General features: G+C 52.7%; 1 protein-coding gene across 1 annotated transcript in view; it reads right to left on the bottom strand.

The window, feature by feature from the left end:
• The window catches only part of Fbln1 (fibulin 1), a 78,242-nt gene that overhangs the window by 35,138 nt on the left and 30,082 nt on the right, over positions 1-13,022 (bottom strand). Inside the window, exons 9-14 of the mRNA XM_032919004.1 lie at positions 12,457-12,600; positions 11,674-11,802; positions 10,826-10,951; positions 9,421-9,540; positions 8,087-8,218; positions 5,877-6,000 (exon numbers count right to left, since the gene is read on the bottom strand). Coding sequence (XP_032774895.1) covers positions 5,877-6,000; positions 8,087-8,218; positions 9,421-9,540; positions 10,826-10,951; positions 11,674-11,802; positions 12,457-12,600 — 775 coding nt within the window. The remainder of the gene's footprint in view (positions 1-5,876; positions 6,001-8,086; positions 8,219-9,420; positions 9,541-10,825; positions 10,952-11,673; positions 11,803-12,456; positions 12,601-13,022) is intronic.

Below are 13,022 nucleotides of genomic sequence, written 5' to 3'. Positions count from 1 at the left end.
CCAGCCCCATAGGACTTGACCAAGCCCCCCTCAGGTCGGTCTGCCATTCTGATTGAGTTTGGATTTTCCGGTTACGAAGTCGCTCAGGGTCTTGCACGGCTTTTTAAGTCTCCAAGTCGTATCCTGGATTTACTTCACATTTGACACTTCTTGTGCATGGTGTTTCTGTTTGCGTGTTACTGGATGCTTACCAGAGCTGCTAGGAAGCCTCTCACTTGACTAGTTAACATTCTGGCTCTAAGCAAAGAAAAGTCCTTCAAGTAAGATCCAGGGCACCAATGGCCGGAGAGAATCACGCCCACCGAAGAAGGAACCTGTTGCAGAAAGCCCAGAGCTGGTAGTAGGGAATAAGGTGGGCATCATGGGCACTGCTGAAAGGCAGCTGTCCCTAGGGATGCCCCTGAGTACCAGGTCAAATGGCGGTGCTCCACATGCCAGAGAGATCTCTTTATCAAGGAAGGGCCTTTGATGACTGGGAGAAGGGAGAGCCATGAGAGCCAGGCAGGCAGCTGGGGTCCATGCGCTGTGTTCCTCTGGGGTGTCAATGGCAGTAAGCAGCAAGTTTGGGTTTCAAAGATGGCCTATTTCCCTTTAGAGGTCTCTCTCTCTCTCTCTCTCTCTCTCTCTCTCTCTCTCTCTCTCTCTCTCTCTCTCTCTCTCACACACACACACACACACACACACACATACCCAGAAACACAGAAATACACATACCATATACACTCACATATACAAACAGAGATGCACACACCATACACAGAGATGTACACAGACACACAGACATACCACACGCACACATGCAGACACATATAACACACACATGCACGCACGCACGCACGCATGCACGCACACGAACTGCTTTGGGAGGCATCTGAATGGATCTGGCCAGTAGGTGGCGCTAGAGTCTTCCTCCTGAAATTGGGCTTTCCTGCTTGACCTGTGGGGCCCTCTACTGACCAAAGTCTAGTCTTGCGTTGCCACAGTAGCACAGCAAATGTGAAGGGAAGGAATGTGAGACACACATGATCCAGCTTCTGTAACTGTCATATCCCAGAGCATGACAGAAACGACAGTGCCATCCATCAGAGCACCAAAGCCCTCCCTGGAAGAGGTGCCTGGGCTGGCTCTTTTTAGACCACCCCTTTCCCAGGTGGCGCCGTGGCTCCTTCGCTTTCTCTCCAGTGCCAGCACACTTTGTAAACAGTCACTGTACAGGCAGACTTGGTCCTTGAGTTCCCTTCTCTGCCCCAAATTTATTGAAACATCCTAGAAATCAGCCAAGTGGTGGCTTTTAGTTTCAGCACTTGGGAGGCAGAGGCAGGAGGATCTTTGTGAGTTCCAGGCCAGCCTGGTCTATAGAGCAAATTCTAGGACAGCCGGAGCTACACAGGGAAACCCTGTCTTGAAAAATGAGTGTGGTGGGGAAGGGGGAGGGGAGGAGAAGGGAAAAAGGGAAGGAGGGAGGGAAAGGAGGAAGGGAGGGGAAGGGAGGGGAGAAAAGAGGAAACATCCTAGAAACCACAATCACTGTGTGTAGCAATCTACTGGTCAGACTAGGGACAGCAATAAAACCTGTTAGCTGAATCACCCTGATTGGGGGGGTGGGGGTGGCAGTCACTACTGAATCTATTACAGAGTAGGGCGTGGGGAGGGGGAGGCTAGACCTCAGAGCAGCTCAGCATGGGGAGCAGGCTCACAGCTTCCACACACATTCCCCCTCATCTACACATTACAACACCATGTGCCCCAGTTCTCAACTTCCGCATCTTTGATTACTGCAGCCCAAGTTCTCTGAAAATGATCAGAAGCCACTACGGAGGAGAGACAAAACCTCAGAGGAAGGCCACAGGGCCACCGCTGTGACCATCAGTCCCATTTGTCTCCTGAGAGAGGCCCGGGACCTGGCCAAGTCCCTCTCCAGCTCTGTGACCATAGCTTTTTACTCAAGCTACTTTCCTAAGACACAGGATCCAAAGCTACCCAGCTTCATGACACCTTTACAACCACACTCCATTGGAGAGGCTCCACGGGCAGGAAAAAGACGTATCCAGTCCGGTCGAATGCTAGAGACAGCGTTGAACACAGGAGTAGCCAGCACTCAGAGACTCAGAGGTCAGGACCTTGGCGTGTCCATGAGACTCACTTGTGGTGGTCCTAGCTTGCTTCGTCAGGGTCCTGGGTAGCCAGGAACCGCATAGGAGAGAAGGGAGCTGCATAAAGTGGGTCTGAGGCAGAGAGAGAGAGAGAGAGAGAGAGAGAGAGAGAGAGAGAGAGAGAGAGAGAGAGAGAGAGAGACAGAGAGACAGAGAGACAGAGACAGACAGAGACAGAGACAGAAAGACAGAAACAGAAAGACAGAGAGAGACAGAGACAGAGAGAGACAGAGACAGACAGAGACAGAGAGACAGAGAGAGAAACAGAGGGTAGAAGTACAGACTGATTCTCACATCTTACTTACTAAAGTTCCAAAACAAGCTACCCTTGTAGAGTAGGAACTTCAGTCACCGTCTGACTCCTTTGTATATACACGTATGCAATGTTTGTGTGCATAGATACACATACAACGTGTCTGGATACATCTGTGTGCCCGTGTACGTGAAGACCCAAGGTTGCCATCTGATGTCTTCTTTGATCTCTGACGCATATAACGAGGCAGGGCACCTCACTGGAACTCGGAGGGTGACAATTTGCTAGTCCAACCATCCAGCTTACGTGGGGGGATCCACTGTCTCCACGCTGAGATTACGGGTGAGCTGCTGTGCACTTTTACATGGGTGCTAGGGACCCGGACTCCAGTCTTCATACTTGTATAGCAAGCTCTTCACCTACTAAGCCATTTCCTCAGCCCAGTTCATTTTGTATCTTTTGAGACTCATGTAGCCCCAGCTGACCCTGAACTCCTGATCTTCCTGCCTCTACCTCACCAATGCTGAGATTACAAGCGTAACAATGTGACATCCGGTTTATATCGTCTACTGGTCTCCTTTCTATAAAGATCAGGGAATTTAGATGTTTCAGTTTCCAATGAGGAAACTCCAATAGAAGCTTCTCGCCACTCCCTAGCCGGGAATGAACAACAGGTGAAACCTTCCCAGATCCCAGCCCCACTTCTTCCATCCAACACTGGTCCTGCAACTGTTCTACAAGTGAAGAGGGACTATCAAAGGAGAAAGCCATAACCAGAGAGACACCTGTACAGCTATAATCAGGAAGCCATAACCACGAGCCCTTCAAGTGCCATCGCAGGTTTGCCCCATCTGAGAGCTGAGTCTTAGATGTAGCCCCGTTAGATATAACCAGAAGAACAAAACTGACAACGTCACTCAAAAGGAATGCTGTCCCCTTGGACATGTGTCCCCTTGGAATGTGTACCTTGGGAAGAAGAACAATGGCCCACCACCCTTATCTTTACCACATCTCAATGCGCTGACTGGGCCAGCAGTCAGCCAGGCTTGCCCTCCCTGATTATCAGGACCTGACCAAGCAAGTAAGCTTGGTACCACTTTATCTAGGTGGCCCAAAGCTGACCCAAGGCCACAGCACTTGGAAAGGCAGGAAGTCCAGCATTTCTACATCAAAGCCCAAGCTCTTCCATCTCCACACTGCCTCCCAGATCTATGTGCCATAACCACCAAGGACCCAGCTTCCCTTGACCCCTCAGTACCTGGGGGATGAATGTGTCTTAGAATGTCTGCCCCTCTCCACTGGGCAGAACCTATATAACAGGAAAAGAGGCTGTGCCCCACAATCAGGGGTCACTCTCAGGGACCCCTGCAGACCACCCCAATATCCCCTCTTACAGCTAAGGACAAGACACTCCAAGAAACCCAGGAATCTGAAATGCAGGTTAGCCTGACTCCACAACTGCGATCTTTCCAGAATGTCAGTCACAGCCTCTCCCTAAGGCTTGGGTCCTTACTTGGAAGAAAAGCATTCCCAAGGAGGCTCACTTGGACCTCCCCCAAATCCTTACTACATAGGGCTCCACCTCCCCACCCCCACTCTCCACCATAGCCTCTGTTGAGGCTCTTGGTGACACACAGACAAGGACAGAAAGTATCACTGATAGAAAGCCATCTTCCCAGGGTTGAAGCATCAGTCCGTGCCCCCCTCAGCCCTGTGTCCACATCTGGCCTGTTTTTATGGAGAACACAGAAGCAGTGGGACAGGACGGCTGAGACCTGGCATGCTAACCCCATCCTGGAAGGAAATGCACCCCAGGTATCCCAAGAACACTCTATATTTCAGTGTGTGCAGCTCCCCAATCCCCCCATTGCACAATTCAGCTCCCAACGACCTTAATTCAAACCTGGCCAATACCATCCTACTTGCCCACCCGTTTCCACCAGGCTGACCTCTCTCCATTCTCGTAGCATCCTCCCTCTGTTCGCTGTCTGGCATGTGCTCCTAGAAGTTAGCCCAACGGGTAGGACATCCATGGGCTAATGTTCATCCAGGAGCCCGTATACGGTCAGCCCGGCAGCACTTGGGTTTTGCTAACCTTAACAATAAACTCAGTAAGCAAGGTCAAGCTGCCTACTTATGGACTTGTATGTCCTGACCCCAGCAGGACAGCCTCCTCTTTCAGCCTGATGGCTGGCTGCACAGGAGTTAGACGTTGCCGTTGCAACCACAGCCTGGCTTCTGGAATCCTCAAACCCAAGCATTTAAAATGGGAAGCAGAGCACAGTCTCAGACCAAGGGTGCATAGCTTTCTTAGTGACTCAGGGCAGCTTTGTCACTGCAGCCAGACTATTGCGTAACTCGCACACTTTTAGGGATCTGACACATTTGCAAACTCAAGAGTAGCTTCCCCCTCACCCAGACACAGAAAGAAACAAGGCATTGGGTGTTGCTGAGATAGGAGTCTCAATATGGAGCCCAGGCTATCCTCAAGCTGGTGATCCACCTGCCTCTGCTTCCTACTGTTGGGATCACAGGTTAGCATCATCACAGGAAGGAGATCGGTTGGTAAGTAGATTAAAAACATGCCTGGGGATGCCAGCGGGGTGCTAAGCAAGCAGCCCAAGGTCTGAAAGAACTCGGGCTGCCAAGGTAAACAAAGCAAGCTAGAAGTTAGACAAAACCTACAGCAGAAAGAGCTATCCCCAAGGTCATGTGTTGAACATCGGAGTCTGAATCATCATCGAAAGGAAACAATGGCCCTTGAGCAGGAGGGATGGCTGGCCAAGAGCCAAAGACAAGCACAAGAGGTAGATAACACAAGCTGTCTGGCCACATAATTGCTTTGAGCATTTCCGTGCTGTGGAAGAGGTTATCAGTCCACACTCTTGGAACGCACTCCTAGAGTGGGGCTTTCCCCGAAGCAAGAAAATGAGCTTCCCTGGGTGGAACTCAAATGACAGTGGTTGCTGTGAGAATCATGGCCTGGGAGTCCTAAGGCCCCAGGGACACCAGAGATGTCACCACGATGATCAGAGCTTATAAGGGCACGTGGCCACACAGTTTCAAGTATAGGATACAGGATACGCCAAGCTGTTCCCACACATCACTCAGCTGGACGGAATGCAGATGTCTTAGAAAGTCTCCTTGAGTCCTGGGGTTTGGCTGAGACTTCGAGATGGCGTTGCCGCCGGCTCATCCGTGTCAGCACGTTTGCACATATTCACGTCACAGATGAAGACACTGGGGCCTATCTCAATGCCGACCACAGTCCAAGACTCATCTGCAGTCACACCCATGGCCTCCCGAGAGTCTCACTGGCCCCCAGGGGCCTGAGAACCAAGAACCAGCAGGTTCTTATGGCCCAATAGGAGACCATGAAAGTCACAGCTTGTGAAACACATGCTCATGCCCAGAGCTGGACCTTTAGGTAGACCAACCCAGACAGAGGACAGCGGGCCCCAGGGACTTACGTGTCTGCGGAGCGGCGATAGTTCTCGGGGCACTCAAAGGACAGACAGCGGAAGCTGCCCTGGATGTTGAAGCAGGTCTCGTTGATGGAACAGTTGTGGATACCGGTCACACACTCGTCAATGTCTGCAGAGACCCAGGGGCAGCATGGTATAGGCTAAGCCATGAAAAGCATCCCCACCCACACCAACTGCACTGACACACTTTCCCTCTGTGGGAGTAGCATCTGGTGCAGGATCTTCTGTTTACCAGGCACCGAGAGTTACCAGACCACAATCCCCGGAGGGGGTGTGTCTGTGTAACAAGGGCAGACGCCATGTGAGGTCCTATAAGCACTGCCTGGGATGTGTTGTTACAATCCTCGTCTTAGGGAAGGCTCCCCAGGCTGAAGGAGCCTGCCACACCACAGTCACACATCCTATAAGTGACAGAGCCAAGCTTTGAACCGGGTAGGTGGCACCAGAATCTGGTGTCCCAACCATCTAGCACCTTCCCATGGTTCTCAAAGAACGCCACCTGGACCTCAGGCGTGACTGGCTCCATCTAGTAGGGCAGGGAGGGTCGGAACCTCTGGGCCCACATCAAAGGTGAGGAAACAAGACCTACAGGAACCATGCAATTTGTCTTGGGTAGTGACTAAAGTGGCTCGACAGGGGGACCAGGCCTGGAGGTCCTGCTACAGGGCCTGGGGCTTCTAGAGGTAGGGGAGCCCCTTCTGGGACATTCCAACTGCTGGGGTTCAGAGGTATCACTGAGCCTAGGAGGCAGCTGTTAAGAAGTGTCACATGTCTGATTAACACTGGCAAAAAAAGCAGGCCTTACCAATCTCAGAGAGCTCAGCTCAGGAATGTGGGCCTGTGGTATTTCTACATTTTTATTTGGAGGGCAAGTGGCACAGCATGTGTGTGGAGGTCAGTGAACTTGCAAGAGCCTGTTCACTCTTTCCACGGTGTGGGTCCTAGGGATTGAACTCAGGATCGTTAGGCTTGGCAGCAAGGGCCTCATCCAATGAGCCGTCTCACCAGCCCAGTAATGTGTTTTTGCTGTTTCTGGGCAGGACTCCAGGCTGTGGTGAGGGAGCTGGGCCAGGAGAGCTGAAAGCAGGACTGTGGTGGGGAAAAGGTCCGATCCAACCACAGAGACGCTGAGTGTGTCCCTTCCAGAGAACGCCACAGGCCCTGCCTTTGGCCGGCCACCTTCTTTGTTGTTGTAGGTGGTAGGCAAGTGTGTGCCTGTGTGTGTGGTGGTAGTGGGGTGTTCAGGGGAATATGCATGCAATCCATGTATGTGTGTGTGCGGGGGGGGGTGCATGTGTAGAGCATCAGGTTTCTTCCTCTATAGCAGCCCCACCCCCACCCCCACCAAACCAGTCTCTTTCACTAAACCTGGTGTTCAGCACTTGGCTAGCTTGGGTGGTCACTGTCAGTCTCTGCACCCCAAATGTGCACGGGTTACTAAAAAGACCATCTTCATGTGCAGGACCTAGGAGTCTCTGGAGCCTCTGGAGCCTCTGGATCTCCAGCCCATGGGGTCTCACAAGGAAGAGGTTGGGCAGCTTTGCCCGTGATCTCCTTGAGCAGCTCCTGGCGTGAGCCAGGGCGCGCACACAGGATCATTTGTTCACAAGCTCGTCTTCAGCACTCCCAGTAACCAAATGGAGGCTCACGGAATGCAGGGGAACCCAGTAGGTTCTTAGAAACGGGGAAGCAGATACGGACAGATACTACCAGCTTTCATCACTGAGCCTATGCCAGGGCTGACCCAACCCCACTAAACACTCAACAACCACCAGAGTCCCCAAACACAGAGACCTCAGGGTTCTCTTACCAGATGGGCACAGAGGCACCTGACGTCTGCTCACTTCGATGACCCAGAACTTGGTTCACAGTTTGTCTGTCCAATGACTGGGTCAGAGGCTGCACAACTAGACTAAGCTGAGGACGGGTCCCTGGGTCACTCTTCCAAGGGCGGACAAGGACAGATGGGAGGAGGGCTTGGGTATTCTTACCTAATAGGACCTCCACAGAGTCCGGACAGCCCCGAGGACAGGCTAGATGTTGCGTTTGGGAGACCAGAACACCTCTCCCTACTCCCTGAATACATTCCTATCTGTGGTGCAGCCCCTACACCCGGGAAGCACATTTCTCCCCCAACACTGTGGGACTCGTAACAGCCCTAGGCGACACCAACACAGAGACTCTGCCTCACTCACCTTGGCAGTTGCGACCATTGGGGGCTAGCCTGTAGCCGGATGAGGGACAGCTGCACTGGAAGCTTCCCGGGATGTTGATGCAGCGGTAGGAGCAGATGTGACCCCCCGTGGGCAGGGCACACTCATCAATATCTACAACAGCACAGTTAGAGTCAGCATCTAGCTTTGGTCCACCGCCATAGCCACGCTGGGCTATGGGGAAGGCCTAGGAGGCCGGGCTGGGCTGGAGAGGGCAAGCCAGGAAGAGGCCTCAGGGTCACAGAACCATCGTTACAGGAGGGGAAACTGAGGCCCAGGGAGCGGGAATGACTAGTCCAGGGATAGTTAGCAGGTTCATGGTGTGAAGTACGCACAAAGAAAGGGAATGAAGAGGAGTTTGCTAAAGAACCAAAACCAGCCCACTAGCCAATCATACAAACAAAGCTCACTGCACATCACAAGGAAATGCAGGCTCAGTCTCCCTGATCGGAAACGCTTGGGACCAGAAATGTCTCAAATATTTTGGAATATTGCCACTTGTATAATAAGGTATCTTGGGGATGGGAGTCAAGTCTAACCCCCCAAACCCATCTGTTTTATCCACACAGACTAAAGGAATTTCTAGACAGTCTTTTCAGTGCACCTGAGTTTGAACTATGACTCAGGGCATAGGAGTTTGCACTGTGGAGTTGCCGGATACTCAAAAGGCTTCAGGTTTGGGGTCAGCGCTTAGTGGGATAGCATCTGCTGAGCAAGACGCTAGGTTGGATCCTAAGACCCTACGTGTGTGCACGCACATGCTCTCTCTCTCTCTCTCTCTCTCTCTCTCTCTCTCTCTCTCTCTCTCTCTCTCTCTCTCTCGGGCACATGTACACACACAGCACTGTTACGGCATCAGAAATATTTGCCCTTGAAGCTCCCAGTTACTCTTGAACTGTCATCTGGCTGGATTGTCCAACAATCCAAGGAGGAAGCATTACCTCTGACAGAGAAGATGACAGTCAGGTCTAGTGAGGGTGGAGCTCAGGACAGAGCAGAGCTGGGTCTCAGGGGTTGGGTGGCTCTCGGCTTGCCCTTCGACTCTCAGTCACATGTAACGTTGAGCCCTGTGTTCTGTTGCCAGAGTGTCAGCACACTGAGGGGCTGCAGCCATGGCGTGTGTGTTTGAGAGCACTCCATGGACTTGTTTGCTCTCTTCCTAATCTCTCTCTCAACCCCAGTAAAAGCTCCTCAAGCTCTTCAAAGGGAAAGCAGGGAGCCAGCCCAGCCTCCGTGGGAGCAAACGGGAAACATCCTGGCAGCTCTTGAAATGCCGCAGGCCAGGGTGCTCCCCACAATACACAGGGTGCCCTCACCTTCGCAGGTGACCCCGTCCACGTCACTGAGCTGGTAACCTCGTCGGCAGTAACACTGGTAGGAACCATAGACGTTAGCACACTCCTGGCTGCAAGGGCTGTTGAGGCACTCGTTCATGTCTACAAGAGAAGAGGTTCCCAGGGCTGGAGGTCAGGTCCCTGCCTCCATGGCAGACCTGACTGAGAACACAGAGAGCGATGAGCAGAATACTCCTTTATCTCCTCCCTGTTGAAGTTGTAAGACTGAGATGCCCAGAGAGAGGGACTTCTACTCCAGCCCACGGTAGCTGAGAAATCTGAAATCTCTCCACTCCTGCTGCTGCCTCTGTGAAGCCACACCATCTCCTGGTAAGAAGGCAGTGACAGCCTCCAGGTTTGGCTCTGTTCAATCTGGGCCCCACCAGGCACAGGCTCAGCATCAGGACCAGTCCCTTCTAGCTTTCAATGAAAATCTCCCCTGCTCTCTCTACTTTGTCTCCAAGATGGTGAAGTAGGTGGGATGATATTTCTTAATCTCTGGACTTAGGGGCTACTCGGCAACCCAGCTATTTGTTTGGATCGTTCATTTTTTTTTTCTTTTCTATTTTTCGGAGCTGGGGACCGAACCCAGGACCTTGTGCTTGCTAGGCAAGCGCTCTACCACTGAGCTAAATCCCCAACCCCGGCAACCCAGCTATTGTTCACCAAGTCTCTTCACCTAGAGCGAGCTCCAGGACAGGTTTGGCCTGCCATTTGTTTTTGTAAATAAAGTTTTATTGGCACAGAGCTACAAACACATTTGGCCAGGACCCATGTCTGCTTTTCTGTTCCCACAGCAAAGTGGGGTACTGTCTACAGACTGGCCAGAAAGGTTTAAAATAGTCACCATGCATCTGGGAGAGAAAAATCTTGCCGTCTTGGTGCTTCCGAGGGTAGGAGGGGTAGACCATTGGCCTCTCGGCCAGCGTTTCCTATCTGTAGCCCCCACATGCCTGGCCAGGTGATCTGCTCAATCTTCATGCACTGTGGTTTTCTATCACATCACAGACATACTCCCCGACACTGGAGCCACATCTTGCTACCCCCACAGTACATGAGCTTAAGGCTGGCCAGGCTTCAGCACCGTATCCTCAGTATTACACAAGCGCAAGGCTCAGATGCCTAAGCACAGCCAGAAATTATAATCACAGCTGATGATACAAGACACTCTGTTATCTATGCACAGCAAGACTCATGACCCCTAATGACTAACCAAGCCCTGCCAGGGATACTGGCCGAGTTTCAGCATGGCTGCCACTGGCTTACAATCATATCCCTAGGGTAGGAATTCTAGCGTCTTTAAAAACACCCACCTAGGAAACCCCAAATGAATCTGTGAGCAGAGGAGAGACGTCGATGGCTGGCCTGCTCCGTGACCCACCCTCACCTTCACAAGACCGGCCGTCCACAGACAGCCGGAAGCCCGCAGAGCAGCTGCAGTGGTAGGAGCCTGGCGTGTTCTCACACTTGTGGCCACACAGGCGCCCAGGATAGCGCTGGCACTCGTTGATATCTGAAACAGAGGAGCAGTCAGCTCAGAGCAAGTCCCCTGGAGTGACGCCATGTCCCACCCTTCTGCCAATGGCAGCAGTTCATGGCCCTCTGTCCCCAGCTCCTTTCGTGTCTCAGGGGGAAGGGCTGAGGTCTCTCTTGACTGTCTGTGAGAAGCCCTGTGCTCTGACGAATGTGGCGAAGCTGGACAGATGCCCTTCTGCCAGCCCTGCCCCCAGGAGAGTCTGCAGGGATCTGCTGGGAGTACGGGGCAGTTCTCAGTCTCCATTGAGTATCCTGGTTTGGTATCTGCAAATGCTAGCTGGGTAGGATCTGACTCCACAGCTGGCCACCTTTTGTTCTGACTCCATTGGGAGCTGGGCATCCCAAGCCCCTGGGCCCTGAAGGTCTGCACCAAATCTGAGACATCACTAATGTCTTGCAAGCTGCAGACGTGGGCTGGAGTCTTGGAAACCCTCAGGGGCTGGGGTCAAACACAACGCCCATTCCACAAGGAAGCAGGCTGAGAACCCTAGAGCCCTGCTGGTGGTCAGATGCCAAGGTGGGAGCAGAGCTGCAGTGAGACAATGTCTTCTGACTGAAGGTCTTTGACCTGGGACTGCCTACGCTCGGAACCTCCAGAGGTGAGGATGGGATGGACACGGTCACCCTAGATGCCACAGACTGTTCTCCTGTGTGGCATCACCCGGACAGGACCCTCTGGGTCTGAAAGATATCACATACCCACACAGGTCCTGCTGATGCCATCAAAATAGTACCCGGCCTTGCACTCGCAGCGGAAGCTGCCGGGGGAGTTCAAACAGTGGTGTCCCTTCCCACAGGGCTCGGCTGGTGGTGAGCACTCATCCACGTCTTGTGAAGAAGAAGAAGAAAGGGAGACATGTTGAAAGCCTTTCAGTGTGCACACCAACCCAACCTTCACAGAGAACCTACTATGTCCCGGGCCCAATCTGGAACAGTAGCTGACCCTCCAAGAGGCCAGCACTGATCTCCAGTGAGGCAGGAAGTTTCCAGGGCTGCAGGGGAGATGCTGAGATGGCCTGGGGGTTGTGGGGAAAACGGTCCCTTTCCAAGCAGGGATCTGGGCTAGATGACTCCCCTGGCCTACTCAGAAGCAGGCATGTAGTGGGTATAAACAAGACACCACACCATAGTTCTCTCTCCTCTGGCGAGTAGCAGGACCTATGTCATCTAGATTAGCTGTGACCAATTTAGGAGAAGTGAATTGTGAGCATCCATCCTCGGCCACACGTGGACTATGACCAGGTAGCCTTAGAACACTGGGCAAACTGAAGCCAAGGCTAGAAGCGCTGATGTGTTACTCTAACAGTGCAGGCAAGACGGGAAAGGCCTGCACCTGGGGAGGGGCGATGGGGTGGACGGACAGGCAGAATGTCTTCACTTTGGTGACCAACTCTCCCTTCTAGAGAAGAGAAGGGATGTGCTGGAGACAGACAGTCAAACTTCAGAAGTGTGTTCACTTGTGCACACGTGCAAGATACCAACCAACACAGCGGGTCCCCTCTTCGTTGAGATGATATCCACGGCCACAGTTGGGCACATTCTTCTGACATGTATAGGAGCCCTCTGTATTGATGCATGTCTGCCCCACAGGGCATGGGGCACTGATACTTAAACACTCATTGATATCTACAGAGAAAAGAGACGAGACGCAGCACGGTCACATAGAGACTATCCACGGATACAGCCACTGAACCCTCAAGAGAGCCTTTCCCTTCTCTCAGCAAAGTCACAAAATAACAGGCCCTGACCCCTTTGCCCTACAAGACGAGGCCGCCTCAGGCCCCTCCCTGTCCCCTCCCCCAGCTTCTAAACACAACTTCCCCATCTTCTTCACCACTTGCTAGCCTGGCTTTCCTGTGTGCATCTGACCCACACAGACACATAAGGCCCTTCCCTGAGTGTGGTACCAGGGAGACAGAGGTACGCATCCCTCTCTCTGTAGCAGCCTAAGAGCCCCTAGGCTCCTCTGGTGGGTGGGTAGCCCCTGTCTACTTCACCTGGCCAGTCCTTGGAAGCCCCAGTAATATAGCTCCTGAAGCAGCCATGGC

Source organism: Rattus rattus, chromosome 1, assembly GCF_011064425.1.
Source record: "Rattus rattus isolate New Zealand chromosome 1, Rrattus_CSIRO_v1, whole genome shotgun sequence".
Taxonomy (NCBI): Eukaryota; Metazoa; Chordata; class Mammalia; order Rodentia; family Muridae; genus Rattus; species Rattus rattus.
This window is presented reverse-complemented; position numbering and strand designations above follow the sequence as displayed.